The sequence below is a fragment of the Branchiostoma floridae genome, chromosome 7 (genome assembly GCF_000003815.2).
Source record: "Branchiostoma floridae strain S238N-H82 chromosome 7, Bfl_VNyyK, whole genome shotgun sequence".
In the NCBI taxonomy this organism is placed as follows: Eukaryota; Metazoa; Chordata; class Leptocardii; order Amphioxiformes; family Branchiostomatidae; genus Branchiostoma; species Branchiostoma floridae.
In genome coordinates, this window is record NC_049985.1 from 24,441,184 (window position 1) to 24,461,339 (window position 20,156).

At 44.1% G+C, this 20,156-nt stretch overlaps 2 protein-coding genes and 1 long non-coding RNA gene across 3 annotated transcripts; 2 read left to right on the forward strand and 1 right to left on the reverse strand.

The window, feature by feature from the left end:
- The first annotated feature begins 2,459 nt into the window (after positions 1 to 2,459).
- LOC118420200 (tyrosine-protein kinase receptor Tie-1-like) lies at positions 2,460 to 3,197 on the forward strand. Its single transcript, XM_035826914.1, has one exon. The coding sequence runs from the start codon at positions 2,460 to 2,462 to the stop codon at positions 3,195 to 3,197; it is 738 nt and encodes a 245-aa protein (XP_035682807.1).
- Positions 3,198 to 4,967: 1,770 nt separating this feature from the next.
- On the forward strand, positions 4,968 to 13,044 carry LOC118420201. Its single transcript, XM_035826915.1, has 4 exons — positions 4,968 to 5,393; positions 6,144 to 7,799; positions 9,472 to 9,902; positions 10,665 to 13,044. The coding sequence occupies exons 1-4, from the start codon at positions 4,968 to 4,970 to the stop codon at positions 12,307 to 12,309; spliced, it is 4,158 nt and encodes a 1,385-aa protein (XP_035682808.1). The 3' UTR covers positions 12,310 to 13,044.
- A 1,465-nt stretch (positions 13,045 to 14,509) lies between these two features.
- LOC118419867 lies at positions 14,510 to 17,798 on the reverse strand. The gene is made up of 3 exons (XR_004831671.1): positions 17,438 to 17,798; positions 16,375 to 16,467; positions 14,510 to 16,157 (listed from the first exon to the last, which is right to left on the reverse strand). It is a non-coding gene; the product is annotated as an uncharacterized LOC118419867 (long non-coding RNA).
- Positions 17,799 to 20,156: the final 2,358 nt, after the last annotated feature.

Sequence of the window (20,156 nt, forward strand, 5' to 3'; positions counted from 1 at the left end):
TTTCATTGACGCTGCTTGGTGTCTTGGCAGCTTTTTACAAATGGAGGGCGGCAACTAGAATAAGACAAGACGAAGACCAAGAGGAGACGCAGGTGTTACTCGAACTTAAAAGTATGGAAGAAAACCTCGCACAGAGTCTACAGCCCGGCTGGCTCAAACGGTGGGAGAGGAAGGCAAAGGATCTGACTCTGGGCGATCTGATTGGTCAGGGTGCATTTTCGTTAATCCGGGAAGGGCGTTTACGCACCAGTAATGCTGACGTCACAGTTGTAGCGGTCAAGTCCGTCCGTTCTAAGGACAGACTGTGCTATCGAGCTTTCTATCGCGAAGCAGCAATGCTGGTTGCTTTGGACGAAAACGGCAAAGAACACAACCCTGATGGGCATCCCAACATTATCAAGCTGTTTGGTGTAATCACCAAGTCCACACCAAAGTGTATTATCTTGGAATTTGCTGCCAAAGGTGATCTTCTACAACTTTTAAAACAGCAAGCTAGACATAACAGTGCTCGTCTACTGGGTAGATTTCTCCGCTACGCAGTCCACATATCACGTGCCCTGAAGGAGCTCCGACGTCTGCGCATCGCTCACGGTGACGTGGCCGCCCGAAACGTCCTCATCAGTGGAGACGACGTCGCCAAGCTGTCTGACTTCGGTCTGGCCCATGACGTGTACACCACAACCACGTACATATCCTCAGGTAAGAACGACGCAAAGGAACTCCTCCCTCTGAAGTGGATGGCTCTGGAGTCGCTGGAGTCTCGCCGGATCACGTGCGAGAGCGACACGTGGTCGTTCGGCGTGCTGCTGTTGGAGATCGCCGCGTTCGGGGAGGAGCCCGACTATCAGCACGAGATCCAGCTGAGTTGTCCCAGGTTGGTCGGGATCCTGAGACAGGGATATCGTCTGCAGAAGCCACCCGGATGTCCGGACAGACTGTATGACGTCATGAAGTCGTGTTGGCAGGAGGACCCGTCAGCCAGACCAGAGCCGGTAGAACTTGAGCAGAAGCTGACAGACTGTCGTGAAGAAATAGATCCACTATTTATCGTCGAGAAAGTGACCACACTTTAGAAATCGAATAATCTTTTAGGAAACAAAAAAAAGTGAAGGTTACAGTCCATATTTCAAAAGACTTTTCGCTCATCTCGTTAGGTGTACACTATTCTTCTAGGCCACTGTACCGATGAAAGCCAATCATGAGACGTTTACCATACAAACTATCTTAAATTCCTTGTATTTTTGTTAAATTATAAAGATAATATCTTTGGTCAAAACAAGTAGATATTCTTCTTGAAATGCTGTCAGTGACATAGTCTATTTATTCTCTTTGATAGGTTTTTACATCTACTGCGATATGCAAAGTATATTACATTTAATGTATCTGATATGTAGTGGCATTTCCTTGGCCATGTCTGTAACGGTTTATAAACTCGTTTTTCTTGCCACAATCAAGCTTTAAGTAGCCGGACTGTTTACAATGATAAATCGCAATTACCTTAAAAGGTTAATTTAGGTTATGGCTTACTGATGTGTTTTTTTTATTCTTTCTTCATCTTCATTAATTTACTGATTAAGTGAATTAGTTGTGGTTATGTAACGTTATATATTATTAAGTGATACCAAGAGATACAAAATGTAACGAAGCCAGTCTTATTTTATTCATTGGCGTGCTGTTTACTGACATTTCATCAAATATAATTTGTCTTCCGCAACTACACTCTTAAGAATGAATCTGGTATGTGTCTTCATTTCTGTAGAATGACAATTACACGGTATGAGCAGCATATTTTACCATACATGGCAATGCAATTCGTACAAAAAGCCCTGAGTATAGGGATATGCAATGGAATATCTGAAAAGGCTTGCGTTGTATTGAACTATGTAACATACCCAGAGGTCTTAGTCATGCATGGCCCACTGGATTTGAAGAAGTACAAACATCGCCTTTTGTTTTGAAGTTCCGTTTGGACTCAACTAAACAGTGACGACTACTAGCGGGGTATAAAGACTTCTAGCCACATTTTTTGCTTACCTTCGCCATCCCACAGCCAATGGGATGCGTGTATTTGACCTCCTTATTAAAAAAAAAAAACGAAGTATACACCTACTAGTACTTCAATAACCACTGTAGCTGGTTTTCTATATTCTAGTATGTAAAACTATGGTCCAACAAAACATAGGGACCTGAAAGTTATCTTGCGCATAAAACGTTAACCGTATGCTATGTTGATATTTTGCCACACGTTTTGTTCTCAATATTTCATGTACATTTTGGCTCAAACGGTGGGAGAGGAAGGCAAAGGATCTGACTCTGGGCGATCTGATTGGTCAGGGCGCATTTTCATTTTCAGAGAAGGGCGGTTACGCACCGCTAACGCTGACGTCACAGTTGTGGCGGTCAAGTCCGTCCGTTCGAAGGACAGACTGTGCCATCGAGCTTTCTATCGTGAGGCAGCAATGCTGGTTGCTTTGGACGAAAACGGCAAAGAACACAACCCTGATGGGCATCCCAACATTATCAAGCTGTTTGGTGTCATAACCAGGTCTAGGCCAAGGTGTATTCTCTTGGAATATGCTGCCAAAGGTGATCTCCTGCAACTTTTGAAACAGCAGACTAAAAACAACGTTGCTTGTCTACAAGGCAGCTTTCTCCGCTACGCAGTCCACATATCACGTGCCCTGAAGGAGCTCCGACGTCTGCGCATCGCTCACGGTGACGTGGCCGCCCGAAACGTCCTCATCAGTGGAGACGACGTCGCCAAGCTGTCTGACTTCGGTCTGGCCCATGACGTGTACACCACATCCACGTACATCTCCTCAGGTAAGAACGACGCGGAGGAACTCCTCCCTCTGAAGTGGATGGCTCTGGAGTCGCTGGAGACTCGTAAGTTCACGTGCGAGAGCGACACGTGGTCGTTCGGCGTGCTGCTGTGGGAGATCGCCGCGTTCGGGGAGGAGCCCGACTATCAGCACGAGTTCCGACTGAGTTGTCCCAGATTGGTCGGGATCCTGAGACAGGGATATCGTCTGCAGAAACCAACAGAATGTCCGGACAGACTGTATGACGTCATGAAGTCGTGTTGGCAGGAGGACCCGTCAGCCAGACCAGAGCCGGCAGAACTTGAGAAGAAGCTGACAGACTGTCGTGATGAAATAGATCCACTGTTCGTCATCGAGAAGGTGACCACACTGTAGAAATCGTCCTAGCTTCCAGGGAATTAAAATAGTGAAGGTCAGAGTTTAAATTTCATAAGACATTTCGGTCGTCTCGTTTAAATAAGTGTGCACTGTTCTTTTAGGCAACACAGACCATGAAAGCCAATTATGAAACATTTAGCATACAAAATGTATTTTGTTAAAATATAGTAGATATTCTAGCAGTAAAGTTGTCAGTGATATAGTCTATTTATTCTTCGATAGGTTTTTATATCCACTGCGATGTGAAAAGTATGTAACACTGTGTCTGATATGTAGTAACATTTCCTTGGTCATGTCTGTACCTATTTCTAAACTCGTTTTTCTTGCCACAATCAAGCTTTAATTAGCCTGACTGTCTACGATTATAAATCGCATCCATCTTAAAAGGTAGATAGAGTTTTGGACTTACTGATGTTTCTTTATACCAGTTAAATGATTTAGTTGTGCTTATACAACGTTATACATTATCAAGTGATACCAAGAGATACAAAATGCAACTTACAAGTCATATTTTATTCATTAGCGTGCTATTTACTGACATGTACATTTCATCAAATATAATTTGTCTTTCACAATTACCCTCTTACGAATTTATCTGGTACAGTCAAACCTGTCTATAGTGGCCACTCAACGGACTGGACAAATGTGGTCACTATAGACAGGTGGCCTCTGTATAGAGGTGGCAATTTGTAGATAAAATACCCAATGGACCGACAAAAAGTAGCCACTATGGACAGGTGGCCCCTCTGTAGAGGTGGCCCCTAATACAGGTTTGACTGTATGTGTCTTCATTTTTGTAAGACGACAATTACATGGTATGAGCAGCAAATTTTACCATACATGGCAATGCAATTTGTCCAAAAAGCCCTGCGTATAGTGAAATGCAATGAATCTCTGAAAAGGCTTGTGTTGTATTAAACTATGTGACATACCCAGAGGTTTCTGTCATGCATGGTCCACTGCATTTGAAGAAGTACAAACATCGCCGTTCGTTTATTGTTCCGTTTAGACTCAATTGAATCGTGACGACTCCCAGTGGGGATATAGAGCCTTTTAGGCAAATGTTTGCTTACGTTGGGTATGTTATGACTAATGAGAAATGTATATTCGACCTTCTTGGTACAACGAAGTACGCTTATTTCACTGTAGCTGGTTTTCAATGCAATTATGCAAAACTAAACTCCAACAAAACATAGGCAACTGAAAGTAGGCTTGCGCATTAGAAGTTGATCTTATGTGATTTTGATATTATGCCCCACGTTTTGTCTTCCATATTTCATGTACATTTTGGACAGAAAGAGGAATGAGGTTGACCACAAATGACATGTACCTAGTTTTCCGCGCTCAACACCTGCAGTCACTTGTCTCGTCAAAAAAGAGGAACCAAAAATATCAAGGGAGAAACTTGAAAGAGGAAATTGGAATATATGTTGATCTAGACGGCTTTAAACCTATGTTTAGCATGCTCTAATTTGTCGTCATCGGTCGTCTTCCCTTTTTTCCGACAGGACGTACGGAGAGGTGCACCTGTCGAAAAAGATCGCAGACAAAGCAAAGTGGTCACGTGGTGTGCTCTCTGTATCATGTACTAAGTCTGCGTAAAGAATGAAGAAGTGGACTGACCACATAAAACGTGTACACAGTTTCCGCCTTCGTCATGTAGCTGCAGTCAGCCACGACGTCACAAAAGAGGAACAGAAAGGTAAGACACGATAGAGGAAATTGGGAATACCTGTTAAGCTGGACGTCTGTGAAGCTATGTTCAACATGAAGACAGTCACTGTACTCTTCGTCGCCATCGTTCTTCTACTCGTTTATACCAACTGGGCATACGGAAAGGTGCACCTGTCGGCCAAGATCGCAGAGAATGCCGACATTGGACAGCAAGTTATCCGCGTTCTACCGACCACACCGGGAGCCACGGAGGAAGTTCTGTGTGATATCATAGACGGAAACGTCCACGGGCGCTTCGGTGTGACTCAGTACTGTGTGATTGTAGTCGTCCGTCCTTTAGACTTTAGTATAAACCAAAGGTATAACCTGACTGTAAACGTCCCTGGGACAACCGAGACCTGTTTTGTTGACGTACAAGTCGAGGACGTGGACGGATATTCTCCTATCTACACCGAAACCTGCGAAACGCCAGTTCTAGCAAACGACAGGGCACCTGCCCAGCTTGCTTTCAACATGGCAGTGACTGCGGAATACATGGGAAAAAGTGGAGAGCTATTCATGCTGAAAACTGACACCAAAAATTATCTCCAACCGGGACGTCAGGAGATATCGATGTATACCAAGGCCCAAAGTTACCCCAGCGGTGACCGTCACGCTTTGTTTGTAGTCGGTGTCCGTCACGCGAACGACTTGAGAACGGTGAACGGTTTATGGCTTTCATATAATCGTTGCTTCCAATGCTTTGACCCACTTGACCCCGAGCATTTCTTTCAAATCCGAATCATCCATGATGACTATATTTCATGTGACTTTTTATGTGGCCTGGATTCAACTATCATTGACAGGGCTTGGCAGTCTTATGTCTGGAATAAATACAAGTTCAAGCTTTTAATTCATTTCAAAGTACGATCTACAGAAAAACACCGCTTCGTCTGCAAACTTCCACAGAGAAGACCAATCTCTGTGTTAAGGAGACAAAATCATGCATATGATGAAATATTAATAAGTAGCCTGGAATTTGAGATGCAGCTTATCGGTTGTCCACCGAACAAATACGGTTTGACCTGTAAGCAGAACTGCACTTGTGAGAATGTCGCCCGCTGCCATTGGTTGAACGGTGCCTGTAAGTGTAAGCCTGGGTGGAAAGGTGTCGTCTGTGACATACCTCACAGTACCGTTGCCATCATCGCGACCCCTAGCGACTCGCGACAGATTTACATCAAGGGTTCGTTGACATTAAACTGTAAATCTTTCCATTTGACTGTTGAGACGATGATTTGGACATTTCCTAATGGAACAAAAAGGAGGCTACAAAGAACTCAAGAGGATCAAATCAGGATCGAAAGCATCCAGTCCGAACACAACGGTACCTACACCTGTACTGTTATTACTGAAGACGAAACGGAAGTTCACGCGCGTTACGAGCTACGGGCAGTCAACTGTCCTTCCGGCAAAAGAGGTGAATTGTGCGAAGACGACTGCAACTGTCTCCATGGTGCCAGCTGTGACCGGTGGGCCGGCTGTGTCTGTCCGCCGGGATGGACAGGAAAATTTTGTGAGACCAAATGCCCAGACGGTACGTACGGACGGGGCTGCAGCGGTGAGTGCCCATGTCAGAATGGTGCCTTCTGCGATACTAGTGACGGTCAGTGTGACTGCACCGAGGGGTGGTATGGTATGTATTGTACCCGTCCGTGTTTAAGTGGTCGGTACGGGTGGAGGTGTCGGCAGGCCTGTGACTGTAAGAACAACGCCACATGCCATCACGTAGATGGGAGCTGCACATGCGCGCCACCTTGGACAGGACAGCGGTGTGACGTCATCCAACCCGAAACATCACTGCTACCACTACAGATCTCTATACCCCTTTCATTGACGCTGCTTGGTGTCTTGGCAGCATTAGTGGCTCTTTACAAATGGAGGACATCTACGCAAATGAAAAGAGACGAAGACCAAGAGGAGACGCAGGTGTTACTCGAACTTAAAAGTATGGAAGAAAACCTCGCACAGAGTCTACAGCCCGGCTGGCTCAAACAGTGGGAGAGGAAGGCAAAGGATCTGACTCTGGGCGATCTGATTGGTCAGGGCGCATTTTCGTTTATCAGAGAAGGGCGTTTACGCACCGCTAACGCTGACGTCACAGTTGTGGCGGTCAAGTCCGTCCGTTCGAAGGACAGACTGTGTTATCGAGCTTTCTATCGCGAAGCAGCAATGCTGGTTGCTTTGGACGAAAACTGTAAAGAACAGAACAATGATGGGCATCCTAACATTATCAAGCTGTTTGGTGTCATCACCAGGTCTAGGACAAGGTGTATTCTCTTGGAATATGCTGCCAAAGGTGATCTCCTGCAACTTTTGAAACAGCAGAATAGAAATAACATTTCTTGTCTAGTGTGCAGCTTTCTCCCCTACGCAGTCCACATATCACGTGCCCTGAAGGAGCTTCAACGTCTGCGCATCGCTCACGGTGACGTGGCCGCCCGAAACGTCCTTATCAATGAAGACGACGTCGCCCATGACGGTCTGGCCCATGACGTGTACACCACAACCACGTACATCTCATCAGGTAAGAACGACGCGGAGGAACTCCTCCCTCTGAAGTGGATGGCTCTGGAGTCGCTGGAGACTCGCAAGTTCACGTGCGAGAGCGACACGTGGTCGTTCGGCGTGCTGCTGTGGGAGATCGCCGCGTTCGGGGAGGAGCCCGACTATCAGCACGAGATCCGACTGAGTTGTCCCAGGTTGGTCGGGATCCTGAGACAGGGATATCGTCTGCAGAAGCCACTCGGATGTCCGGAAAGGTTATATGACGTCATGAAGTCGTGTTGGCAGGATTACCCGTCAGCCAGACCAGAGCCGGTAGAACTTGAGCAGAAGCTGATAGACTGTCGTGAAGAAATAGATCCACTGTTCGTCCTCGAGAAGGTGACCACACTTTAGAAATCGCACCATCTAAGACTTAAGCAGCGAAGGCTACAGTCCATACTTCATAAGACGTTTTGCTCGTTTTGTTTGAATTAGGTGTACACTATTCTTTTAGGCCACCGTACCCATGAAAGCCAATTTTGAGACGGTATTACCATACAAACTATCTTAAATTCCATGTATTTTTGTTAAAATATAAAGATAGTATCTTTGGTCAAGACTAGTAGATATTCTTATGGAAAAGTTGTCAGTGATATAGTCTAGTTATTCTTCGATAGGTTTTTACATATACTGCGATGTGCAAAGTATGTTATATTGTGTCTGATATGTAGTGACATTTCCTTGGTGTTCTCTGTACCTATTTATAAACTCGTTTTTCTTGCCACAACCAAGCTTTAAGTAGCCTGACTGTTCACAATGATAAAGTGCAATCACCTTAAAAGGTGAATAGAGGCTCGGACTAACTTTTGTATACCAGTTAAATGATTCAGTTGTGGTAATATAACATTATACATTATCAAGTGATACCACGAGATAAAAATGCAACAAAAAGAGTCTTATTTTATTCATTGGCATGTTGTTTCCTGACATTTCATGAAGTATAATTTGTATTTCGCAATTAAACTCTTACGAATGTATCTGGTATGTGTCTACATTTTTGTAAAATGACAAAACATGGTATGAGGAGCACATTTTACCAGTTAGAATGTTTTTTTGCAAAATCATGCCCATACATTACAATGTAAATCGTACAAAGAGCCATGCGTCTGGTGATATATGATATGCAGTGGAATCTTTAACATGGCGTTGAGTGTATCAAACTAAGTAACATACCCAGAGGTTTCTGTCATGCATGGCCCACTGCGTTTGAAGAAGTAAAAACAGCACCGTTTGTTTTGTAGTTCCGTTTAGACTCAATTGAACCAAGACGACTGCCAGCGGGGATATACAGCCTTCTAGCCAAATGTTTGCTTACGTTTGGCATGTTATAACCAATGAGATATGTATATTCAACATCCTTGGTACAATGAAGTACACTTATTCCACAACGCACTGTAGAAGGTTTTCAATGCAATTATGCAAAGCTAAGCTCCAACAAAACTTAGAGACCTGAAAGGAGGCTTGCGCATAGGAAGATGATCGTATGCGAATGACATTCTGCCACACGTTTTGTCCTCCATATTTCATGTACTTTTTGAAGAAAATGAGGAATGAGGTTGACCACAAATGACATGTGCACAGTTTTCCGCGCTCAACACCTACAGTCACTCGTCTCGTCAAAAAAGAGGAACCAAAAATATCAAGGGAGAAACTTGAAAGAGGAAATTGGAATATATGTTGATCCAGACGGCTGTAAACCTATGTTTAGCATGCTCTTATTTGTCGTCATCGGTCGTCTTCCCTTTTTTCCGACTGGACGTACGGAGAGGTGCACCTGTCGATCGCAGACAAAGCAAAGTTGTCGCATGTTGTGCTCTCTGTATCATGTACTAGGTCTTCGTAAAGAATGAAGAGGTGGACTGACCATATAAAACGTGTACACAGTTTCCGCCTTCGTCAAGTAGCTGCAGTCAAACAAGACGTCACAAAAGAGGAACAGAAAGGTAAGACACGATAGAGGAAATTGGGAACACCTGTTAAGCTGATCTGTGAAGCTATGTTCAACATGAAGACAGTCACTGTATTCTTCGTCGTCATCGTTCGTCTTCTCGTTTTTTCCAACTGGACATACGGAAAGGTGCACCTGTCGGCCAAGATCGCAGAGAATGCCGACATTGGACAGCAAGTTATCCGCGTTCTACCGACCACACCGGGGGCCACAAAGGAAGGTCCGTGTGATATTATAGAAGGAAACGTCCACGGGCGCTTCGGTGTGACTCAATACTGTGTGATTGTAGTAGCCCGTCCTTTAGACTTTGGTATAAACCAAAGGTATAACCTGACTGTAAACGTCCCTGGGACAACCGAGACCCGTTTTGTTGACATACAAGTCGAGGACGTGGACGGATATCCTACTATCTACAACGACACCTGTGAAATGCCAGTCCTTGGAAACGACAAGACACATGGGCAGCTTGCTTTTAACGCATTGGTGCATGCAGAGTACATGGATACAAGCGGAGGGCTATTTACTTGGAAAGCTGGCACAAAAGATTATCTGCAATCGCTAGGTCAGGAGATATCGATGTATACAAATGTCTATACTTACGCAAGCAGTGACTGTGTCGCTGTAGTTCTGCTCGGTGTCTCTCATGCAAACGATTTGAGAACGGTGACCAGTTTGTGGTTTTCACAAGCGTGCTTTAGATGTTTTGACCCGTTTAACTCCAAGCGTGTCTTTGAAATACAAATAATCGACGAGGACCGTATTCCGTGTAACTCTTTAAGTGGTCTGGATTTGGCGCACGCTGTCACAAAGTCTTATGTATGGACTAAATACAACTTTAAGCTGTTAATTTCTTTTCCACTAATGTCTACAAAAACGCAGCGCTTCGTATGCGAAATTCCACAAGGTCATGGAGGACGATTTCCTGTGTCCATCAGCAAAAAAGAAAATGTATTTGTTACTAGACTGGAATTTGAGACTCAGCCAGTCGGGTGTCCTCCGAGCAAATACGGTTTGACCTGTGAGCAGAACTGCACTTGTGAGAACGGCGCCCGCTGCCATGGGTTGAACGGTGCCTGTAAGTGTCAGCCTGGGTGGAAAGGTGTCGTCTGTGACATACCTCACAGTACCGTTGCCATCATAGCGACCCCTAGCGACTCGCGACGGATTCACAACCAGGGTTCGTTGACATTACACTGCAAGTCTTTCCATCTTTCTGTTGAGACGATGATTTGGACATTTCCTAATGGTACAAGAAGGTGGTTACGTGGCACTCAAGAAGACCAAATCAGGATCGAAAGCATCCAGTCTGATCACAACGGTACCTACACCTGTACTGTTATTACTGAAAACGAAATGGAAGTTACCGCGCGTTACGAGCTACAGGCAGTCAACTGTCCTCCCGACAAAAGAGGCGAATTGTGCGAAGACGACTGCAACTGTCTCCACGACGCAAGCTGTGACCGGTGGGCCGGCTGTATCTGTCCGCCGGGATGGACAGGAAACATTTGTGAGACCAAATGCCAAGACAGCACCTACGGACGGGGCTGCAACAGCGAGTGCCCATGTCAAAATGGCGCCGTCTGCAATCCTACCGACGGTCAGTGTAACTGCACCGAGGGGTGGTATGGTGTGCATTGTTCCCGTCCATGTTTAAGTGGTCGGTACGGGTGGAGATGTCGGCAGGCCTGTGAGTGTAAGAACAACGCCACATGTCATCACGTAGATGGGAGCTGCACATGCGCGCCGCCCTGGACCGGACGGCGATGTGACGTCATCCAACCCGAAACATCTCCGCTGCCACTACAAATCTCCATACCTCTTTTATTGACGCTGCTTGGTGTCTTGGTAGCATTACTGGCTCTTTACAAATGGAGGACGACCACTCAGATGAGACAAGACGAAGACCAAGAGGAGACGCAGGTGTTACTCGAACTTAAAAGTATGGAAGGAAACCTCGCACAGAGTCTACAGCCCGGCTGGCTCAAACGGTGGGAGAGGAAGGCAAAGGATCTGACTCTGGGCGATCTGATTGGACAGGGCGCATTTTCGTTCATCCGGGAAGGGCGTTTACGCACCGCTAACGCCAACGTTACAGTTGTGGCAGTCAAGTCCGTCCGTTCAAAGGACAGACTGTGCTATCGAGCTTTCTATCGCGAAGCAGCAATGCTGGTTGCTTTGGACGAAAACTGCAAAGAACACAACAATGATGGGCATCCTAACATTATCAAGTTCCTTGGTGTCATCACCAAGTCCACACCAAAGTGTATTCTCTTGGGATATGCTGCCAAAGGGGATCTCCTGCAACTTTTGAAACACCAGAATAGAAAAAACATTGCTTGTCTAGTGGGCAGCTTTCTCCGTTACGCAGTCCACATATCACGTGCCCTGAAGGAGCTTCGACTTCTGCGCATCGCTCACGGTGACGTGGCCGCCCGAAACGTCCTTATCAGTGAAGACGACGTCGCCAAGCTGTCAGATTTCGGTCTGGCCCATGACGTGTACACCACAACCACCTACATCTCCTCAGGTAAGAACGACGCGGAGGAACTCCTCCCTCTGAAGTGGATGGCTCTGGAGTCGCTGGAGACTCGCAAGTTCACGTGCGAGAGCGACACGTGGTCGTTCGGTGTGCTGCTGTGGGAGATCGCCGCGTTCGGGGAGGAGCCCGCCTATCAGCACGAGATCCAGCTGAGTTGTCCCAGGTTGGTCGGGATCCTGAGACAGGGACATCGTCTGCAGAACCCAGTCGGATGTCCGGACAGGCTGTATGACGTCTTGAAGTCGTGTTGGCTGGAGGACCCGTCAGCCAGACCAGAGCCGGCAGAACTTGAGCAGAAGCTGACAGACTGTCGTGAAGAAATAGATCCACTGTTCATCCTCGAGAAGGTAACCACACTTTAGAAATCGAACCATCTTTTAGGAAACTAAGAAAAGTGAAGGTTACAGTCCATATTTCAAAAGACTTTTCGCTCATCTCGTTAGGTGTACACTATTCTTCTAGGCCACCGTACCAATAAAAGCCAATTATTAGACGTTTACCATACAAACTATCTTAAATTTCATGTGTTTTTGTTAAAATATAAAGATAATATTTTTGGTCAATACTAGTAGATATTCTTGTAGAAAAGTTGTCAGTGATATAGTCTAGTTATTCTTCGATAGGTTTTTGTATCTACTGCGATGTGCTATGTATTTTATAGTTTGTCTGACATGTAGTAACATTTCTTTTGTCATGTCTGTACCTATTTCTATGACTCTTCGCATGCCGTTATCCTTGCCACAGTCAAGCTTTAAATAGCCTGACTGTTTATGATAATAAATCTTAATCACATTAAGAGCTTGATAGAGGTTTGGACTTACTGACGTTTTTTTTTTCTTCTTGATCTTATTCAATATACCAGTTAAGTGATTTAGTTGTGGTTATACAACGTTATACATTATCAGGTGATACCTAAATATACAATATACAACTAAACCTGTCTTATTTTATTCATTGGCGCGCTGTTTACTGACATTTTATCAAATATAATTTTTCTTTCGCAGTTACGCGCTCTTACGAATGTATTTGGTATGTGTCTTCATTTTTGTAAAATGACAATACATGATATGAGCAACACATTTTACAATAAATGGCAATGTAAGTCGTACAAAGTCGTAAGCCTTGCGTCTAGTGATATGAAATGAATCTCTGAAAAGCCTTGTGTTGTATTGAACTATGTAACGTACCCAAAGGTTTCTGTTATGCATATTTGGTCCACTGCATTTGAAGAAGTAAAAACAGCACCGTTTGTTTATTGTTCCGTTTAGACTCAACTGAACTGTGACGACTGTCATAGAACAAAATGTTTGTTTACACTGGGCATGTTATAACCAATGAGATATTAGACCTTCTTGGCACAACAAAGTACATTTATTCCACAACGCACTGTAGCTGATTTTCTATGCAATTATGCAAAACTAAGCTCCAACAAAACTTAGGGACCTGAAAGTAGGCTTGCGCATAATGGGGACGACATTTGTTTGTTTTTCCGTATCTTCGAATCGTGTAAGATTTCTGGTGATCGATAATATCGATAATATTTACATATTGGATTTTTGTAACATTTGGAGTAAACTAAGCGAGGGAGTCAGGTATCTCCATTTCTTGTCGTCTTATAATTTAGCGCAAAAAGGAAAGGAAACTGAAATGTGACGAACGCGTTTTTTTATTACCACTTCCACCACCAGAATCTGGACAAAACATCACTGTAGGTTTTCAACATTTTAAACTGTCTACTTGTCTACTTAGGATATACTATATATGCCACTGCCTTTTATATCATAATTTCCTTGAATGGATAAAAAAAAATTAACGACAATATAAACTAGAATATGGACCATATTGTAAATATAAGACAACGCATTAAAAAGTTTTCTCCAAGCAGGGGTTGATGGGAAAACTCGTGATCTTTTTCTTGTATGCTGTTTGTTTCAGTCAGCTGGCTCCATCACAGAAACAAACAGCATGAAAGAAAAAACAGTCACGATTCCCCCCCCCCCCCCCCCATCAACTTCTGCTTGGAGAGTAATAAAAAAATTCGAAAATGTTACATGTGTTTTTTTTAGAATACTTGTCAGTCATGAGCCCCAAAACATTTTACAGATCCATTCAACCCACACATGTTCGACTATATTGTCCAAGTATTACAGGTTTAAACTATCTAAACCAAAAACAGACACCAAAAAGTAAACATTTCTCTACCGTGTCGTTAATCTCTGAAACACCCTACCAATAAACATCAAATTAATGTCTAGTCTTGTAAACTTCAAAAAGGCAATATCCACCATTTGGTCTCAAGTTAAGTTAATAGCTATATGTTTATCTGTATATCTGACGTGATGATTATGTATGTTTATTTTGATCTTGTAGTCTCTATGTCTGTATACAGTATTTGTTTTTTGTTCGAACACAGGAAGATTAGCCTCCTTTGCAGTCTTCGAACGGGGCTGTTTTTTTTTGTTGGGTGGGGGTGGGGGGTGGTGGTGTTGGTTCGCGATTTTCAACGTTGCCGTCGGACGGGGCAAAGACTCGCTATCACGGCAAATTCCCTTCCACAGCAAACTCCCTTCCTCGACAAACTCCCTTTCCCGGCACAAGAGAACACGGCCAACGTTGGAACACTAGAAAGAAGTTTGTTTTGGAGCTATCATTCTAATGCCAGATGGGACAAAGGTCACCGGGTGCGTTTGGCTGCAGTTTACGTGTGTTACAGCAGTCAGAATGTTTCCAAAAGTTGGAAATGGACAATTTAGAGGCCGGACTACCCTGTCAATGTTAGTTTTTCAAGGACGAAACTTCAAGTTGGTGACTTTTGACAGCTTCTTTTTGCCAGTATTTACATGTATAAGGATAGGGAAGACTGATTGGTGTTCACTCGGCAAGGGTTGACTTGCGGGAGGCTTGAGTACCAGGAGTGGGACTATGGAATTAGGGTGATATTTGGTATGTTAATAGGGCTCGATTATGGGCCTCCTGGCGGCTTTCCTTGGTACTGCACCAGAAGTTCCGTTTCCCCTATCTTTTGTCCTGGATACTGTAACTGAAGAAAGGAACAACAGATTTTCATGATGTGGGTAGGTGGCTTGGTAGCATGGGCAGATGCATGCATGAAATGCAAATTAGGACTTGATTTGCATAATTGATGAGTAAATTGTATAAGTCCAGTATTTTCAGTAAAAGACATTCAATACATAAAACATGTAATTCATGGCCAGATTTGCATAATTGATGCGATAAAAGAAGTTTAGTGCGAATAATGGAAATTTCATACTTGTTACATGTGGAAATTGGATAAAGGTGAACATCACCACCCAAAGATTACGCAAATGTGGATAACTTTTTCACACAAACATCATATGCAATCTATATCTGGGGAGAAAAGGACATCAATAGAAATAGAGTATGGCAATTACAACCTTATTTCCATAAACATGGAAACATGGCTCGGAGCGGGAAGGCATCAGGACCAGGTGGGCTGCCATCATGTCCTCCAAGATGTCCTCCTGTATGCCGTACGGCCGCAGGGTGGGGATCAGGTTGCTGCTGCCCATGTTAGCTTTCAGGATCTCCAGGCTTGCCTCATAGCCGTCCTCGCTGATGCCGCGGGTGATCAATCGCAGAGAGCGAGTCCAGATCTCTTGCGGCCATGCTGATGCCCCTTGCTGCCCCTTGGTTTCTTCTTTCCCTTGTACTTGGTCTTGAAGTGTTTGTAGATACGCGGACCCACTGAGAAAGCTGCCTTTGCGTTGTCGACGATGTCAAGCATATCTTTCTCTTTCTCCGAAGCTTTGATAGCCCTCAGGCTCCCCCTGAAGTAGTCTGTGTCTTCAGGTAAGACGTGGGTGATCGTGATCAGGTCTGCCTGTTCGTAGTATGTTTCGCGCCGCCGTATCTGTGACGTGAGCATGGCCAATAACGACGTCAACATGTGGCGGTAGGTTCTCCTTCGGGTAGTAGGTCCGTTATTGAAAGGTCAGCCAGTCCAAGGATGGCTCTGTCTTGTCCCCTACTGCTTGACGGGGTTTGATCAGCTGGACACCATCTCTGTTTGCTGCCTCCTGGTCTTGTTTCGGCACACGCAGGGCTGTCGCGTACACGACTGCGTTAGTCGCGCCTATCGTTTGACCAACCTGACAGTTGATGGTAGAAATCCCCCCCTTGGAAGTTCCGTACTCGTCGTTGATCAACAAGATTATTGGTACTTCCGAACCTTTAGGAAAACAAAGGGGAACAGATGTTAAGTCCTGCTTGTATGCTCTATTCGATTCTATTAATTATCTATTCTGAATATTAAGAATTGCGTTTGATACCTGTCGGTAAACATGTGTAGTTGTCCTATTGTACATGTTAGGCACGACAAAAGACGAGGGTTTTAAGACAGTTCAATAGAACCTCTTCAATATACATACTTAACTTTATTTACCGACCTTGAACAGGTGCGACTTGTACATCTCGAACTTCCTCAGTTCCTTTATCTGCTGCTGAACCCTTCTCCTCCTGTCCTGCTCGTTTGGTTCCTTCTGTAGCAAACAAACGATGAATCAGCAACATATAACAACAATACACAACTTTAGTAACAAAAGTTCGAAAAACTAAGGCAAACGGCTGTCAGTGCTGATTCATCAATTGTTTGCTACAGAAGGAACCAAACTAAAATTTTTTCTGTCAGATGCAGTTCATCACACAAGGAAACTACATAGTGGCGTTAGCCTTATGGCACAAAGACCAGGACCACAATACTTAACACGTAGTCATTTTTTGCAATCGTATTTTATCTACGTATTTTTTATAAGTAAAGAATTGTTTAGGTACATCTCTGAAAGCAGTGTGACATACCTGTATATCCTCGGTTATGTTTGTCCTTTCTTAAGCAAAGCCCTGTGTTAAAACGCTAACCGCCAGTAAGTTTGGGTTGTCTAACAACATTCAATTGCAGTGAGAACACATGTACAGTAAAGTTCCCCCCCGAGTAAATAACGAGATCAAGATATAGACTCCCTTGCAGCCTTCGGAACGGGGCTGTTTTTTTTTGGGGGGGGGGGGGGTCGTTGGTCCGCGATTTTCAACGTTGGCTATGTTCTCTTGTGTCGGGAAAGGGAGTTTGCTGAGGAAGGGAGTTTCCTGTGGAAGGGAGTTTGCCGTGATAGCGAGTCTTAACGCGGGTTCAATCCATCGGTCACTCATTTCGCCGAATTGGGGCAGTCTTCGGACAGGCCAAAGACTCGCTATCACGACAAACTCCTTTCGCAGCAAACTTCCTTCCTCAAACTTCCCTTTCCCGGCACAAGAGAACGTTGAAAATCGCGGACCAACGAATACCACCCCCACCCCCCACCCCAATAAGACCCCAACCCCGTTCCAAAGACTGCAAGGGAGTCGAATCAAGATCCTAGTACATACTGTATTACGTGGTCAGTCTTAACAATCAAATCTTATCTACGTAGTAAGTATAGAATTGTTAAGATACATTTCAGAAGTGACTGGGCGTACCTTAGTGTATATCCTCGGTTGTGTTCGTCTTCACTATAAAATCAGCGTCCTGTGTCAGAACGCTAACTGCCAGTAAGTGGGTTGTTTAGCCACATTCCTGCATCCAAGGTGTGATGGTGTATCGCATTTAGGTCATAAATCTCTGTATGTACAAAGGGTGTTTGTAATATGACTAAAGTTGTAACTTTGTGAATATCGGGTTAGCTGTCCTCCATTTAGTGCGAACATAAAGGCAAAATTACCGCATCTTCGAATATGAAGGAAAAAAGGGACACAGGTGAAACGATTTCAGCGGAGAGACAGTAGATAAGATAGATAGCGTGTTGTTTTGGTCAGACAATCATGGCGGACAGACAACAATCTATCGGTTCTTTTAACCTTTGACATAGGCAGGGCGGATTTCCGAATGCTGAAATGTCCCGGGGCACACGTAGGCTACTGATCGAGTACCCCCCCCCCCCTCATAATGCTAAAGAAAGAAGCAATTAGGATTCGCTCGAAGAATGGGACTTGGCTTGTTGGTTAGGACTTCGATGCGCTATGTGATACATACCATATAAATTTATATATGTGTTTGTTAAAAGTAAAAGGCAACTTTGTGCAAGGCCGTTAGATATCAATGTAGAACAGATGTCATCGATATGTTATACCGCGACAGTTATTTTTCCATAGTTTTCTTCCATATCTTTTGATATGTATTGTAAGTATGTTGGTGTAGTCGCTCCCCCGTGCATTTGTGTGCTAAGGAACAAAAGAACACAATCACGACTGAGCCAATAACCATTTTAATTTAACAGACATTATCATATAGCCAGGCCCCGCGGACCAATCAGAAGTCCCCGTTCCACGTTGGTTATGACGCCGTAACACAAAGATTCAGGCCAGGCAGGTGTGTATTGCTCCTCTGATTGGTCAGAATGAATCGACACCGGCATCGGTGTCGATTTACATCGACACCGGCACCAGTGTCGATGCAAATCGACACCGGTGCCGGTGTCGATTCATTTTGACCAATCAAAAGTAGCCTTACACACAAGAAAGTAAGGTATATGCAGGCATTGACCAATAAAAAGGAGCAAAACATATGCCAGAGCAGAGGGAATAGGTACAGACTGCAAGGGGGAATGGCTCCTTCTAACATTGATAATGAGTTTTGTTGTTCTAAAAAGCCTGCAATATTTCGAATATTTTCTGTGGAAATTTTTGGTTTCAAAATGCAATGTGTAATCTCCTTACATATGCATGTACCAAAGAACAAATGTGAATTTTCAGAAATTTGACAAAGGAATTCACACGCATAGTACCAAGAGATCTATGCGTCATACAGGAGTTTGCAAGTTTGGGTAGGCTACGAGGGGCGTGCAATAAGTAATGGTCCTGACCCACTTCCAGTTGTCTGATCTAAATGAAATTTTGTATGTGTAATAATTCATATCTCTATGGGTTATGTTGCAAAAGACAGCTCTGAACTAATTGTGGTTTCTGATTTACTGGTGTTTGAACTTAGTCAGGTGCGAAATGGACCAGGTGTGAAATGGAACCAGTTGAGTGTCGCGCAGTGATTCGGTTTTTGTATTTGAAAGGACGCACACCAAAGAAGACTTTTGATGAAATAAATCAAACTTATGGTGATGATGCCCCATCATATGACCTTGTAAAGCGCTGGCATCCTGAATTCAAACGTGGCTGGAAGTCTGTGGAAACAGCTCCCAGACCTGGTCGTCCCTCTTGTGCCATTGATGAGGCATCAGTTGGAGGACCAACCTCGGGTGTCCTACAAAATCGGTGTCCAGAGCTGCATCAAACGATGGGAGAAATGCATAACTCTGGGTGATTCCTATGAAGAGAAAGACTAATAACTGTGCCAAGTTTCATTAATCTCCTGCTATGGGAAATGGGTCAGGACCATTACTAATTGCACGCCCCTCGTATATGATAATATCGTTAATGACCCGCCTGTTCCTCGGTGTACATGGTGTCATAACGCCTGGTCCTTTGCTATAACCACCTCATAAAACCACCTCGTTCGCTTCGCTCACATCGGTGGTTTTATTCGGTGGTTACAGCAAAGGACCAGGCGTTATGACACCATATACACCTCGGGGCGGGTCATTAACCCTTAAATGAAGCAAATATACCCGACGATGATTAGGCGCAGGTGTGTGGTTATTACATTTCTAGTAAAGCTTCTTATTATATAGGTGCAAGCTATTTTATTAATCCACCAACAACACCCGTAACAAATTATGATCATATAACCTATCGAACAACTGACACCCCTATCAAACAACTGTAACAAATTATGATCATATAACCTATCGAACAACTGACACCCCTATCAAACAACTGTAACAAATTATGATCATATAACCTATCGAACAACTGACACCCCTATCAAACAACTACAACAAATTATGATCATATAACTTATCAAACAACTGACACCCCTCTCAATAAAACACACCAACACCTCGATTCTCCAATTCCGACATGCGCATACATAAAACAAACCCCATCTTACGTATACTATATAAACCCAATCTTTCTAGAATGCAGCAAACTAGGGGTGATCAATAAGATCTGTGCCTCACCAAAACATAAAGACCTGATTTCGGGGAAACTAGCTATACTTATTTAGGTCACAAAAACAAACGGCGTTACAAATGTAGGTTAAGTATACATATCGTGTAAACATATCAATCAGGTTGGGAAAATATCC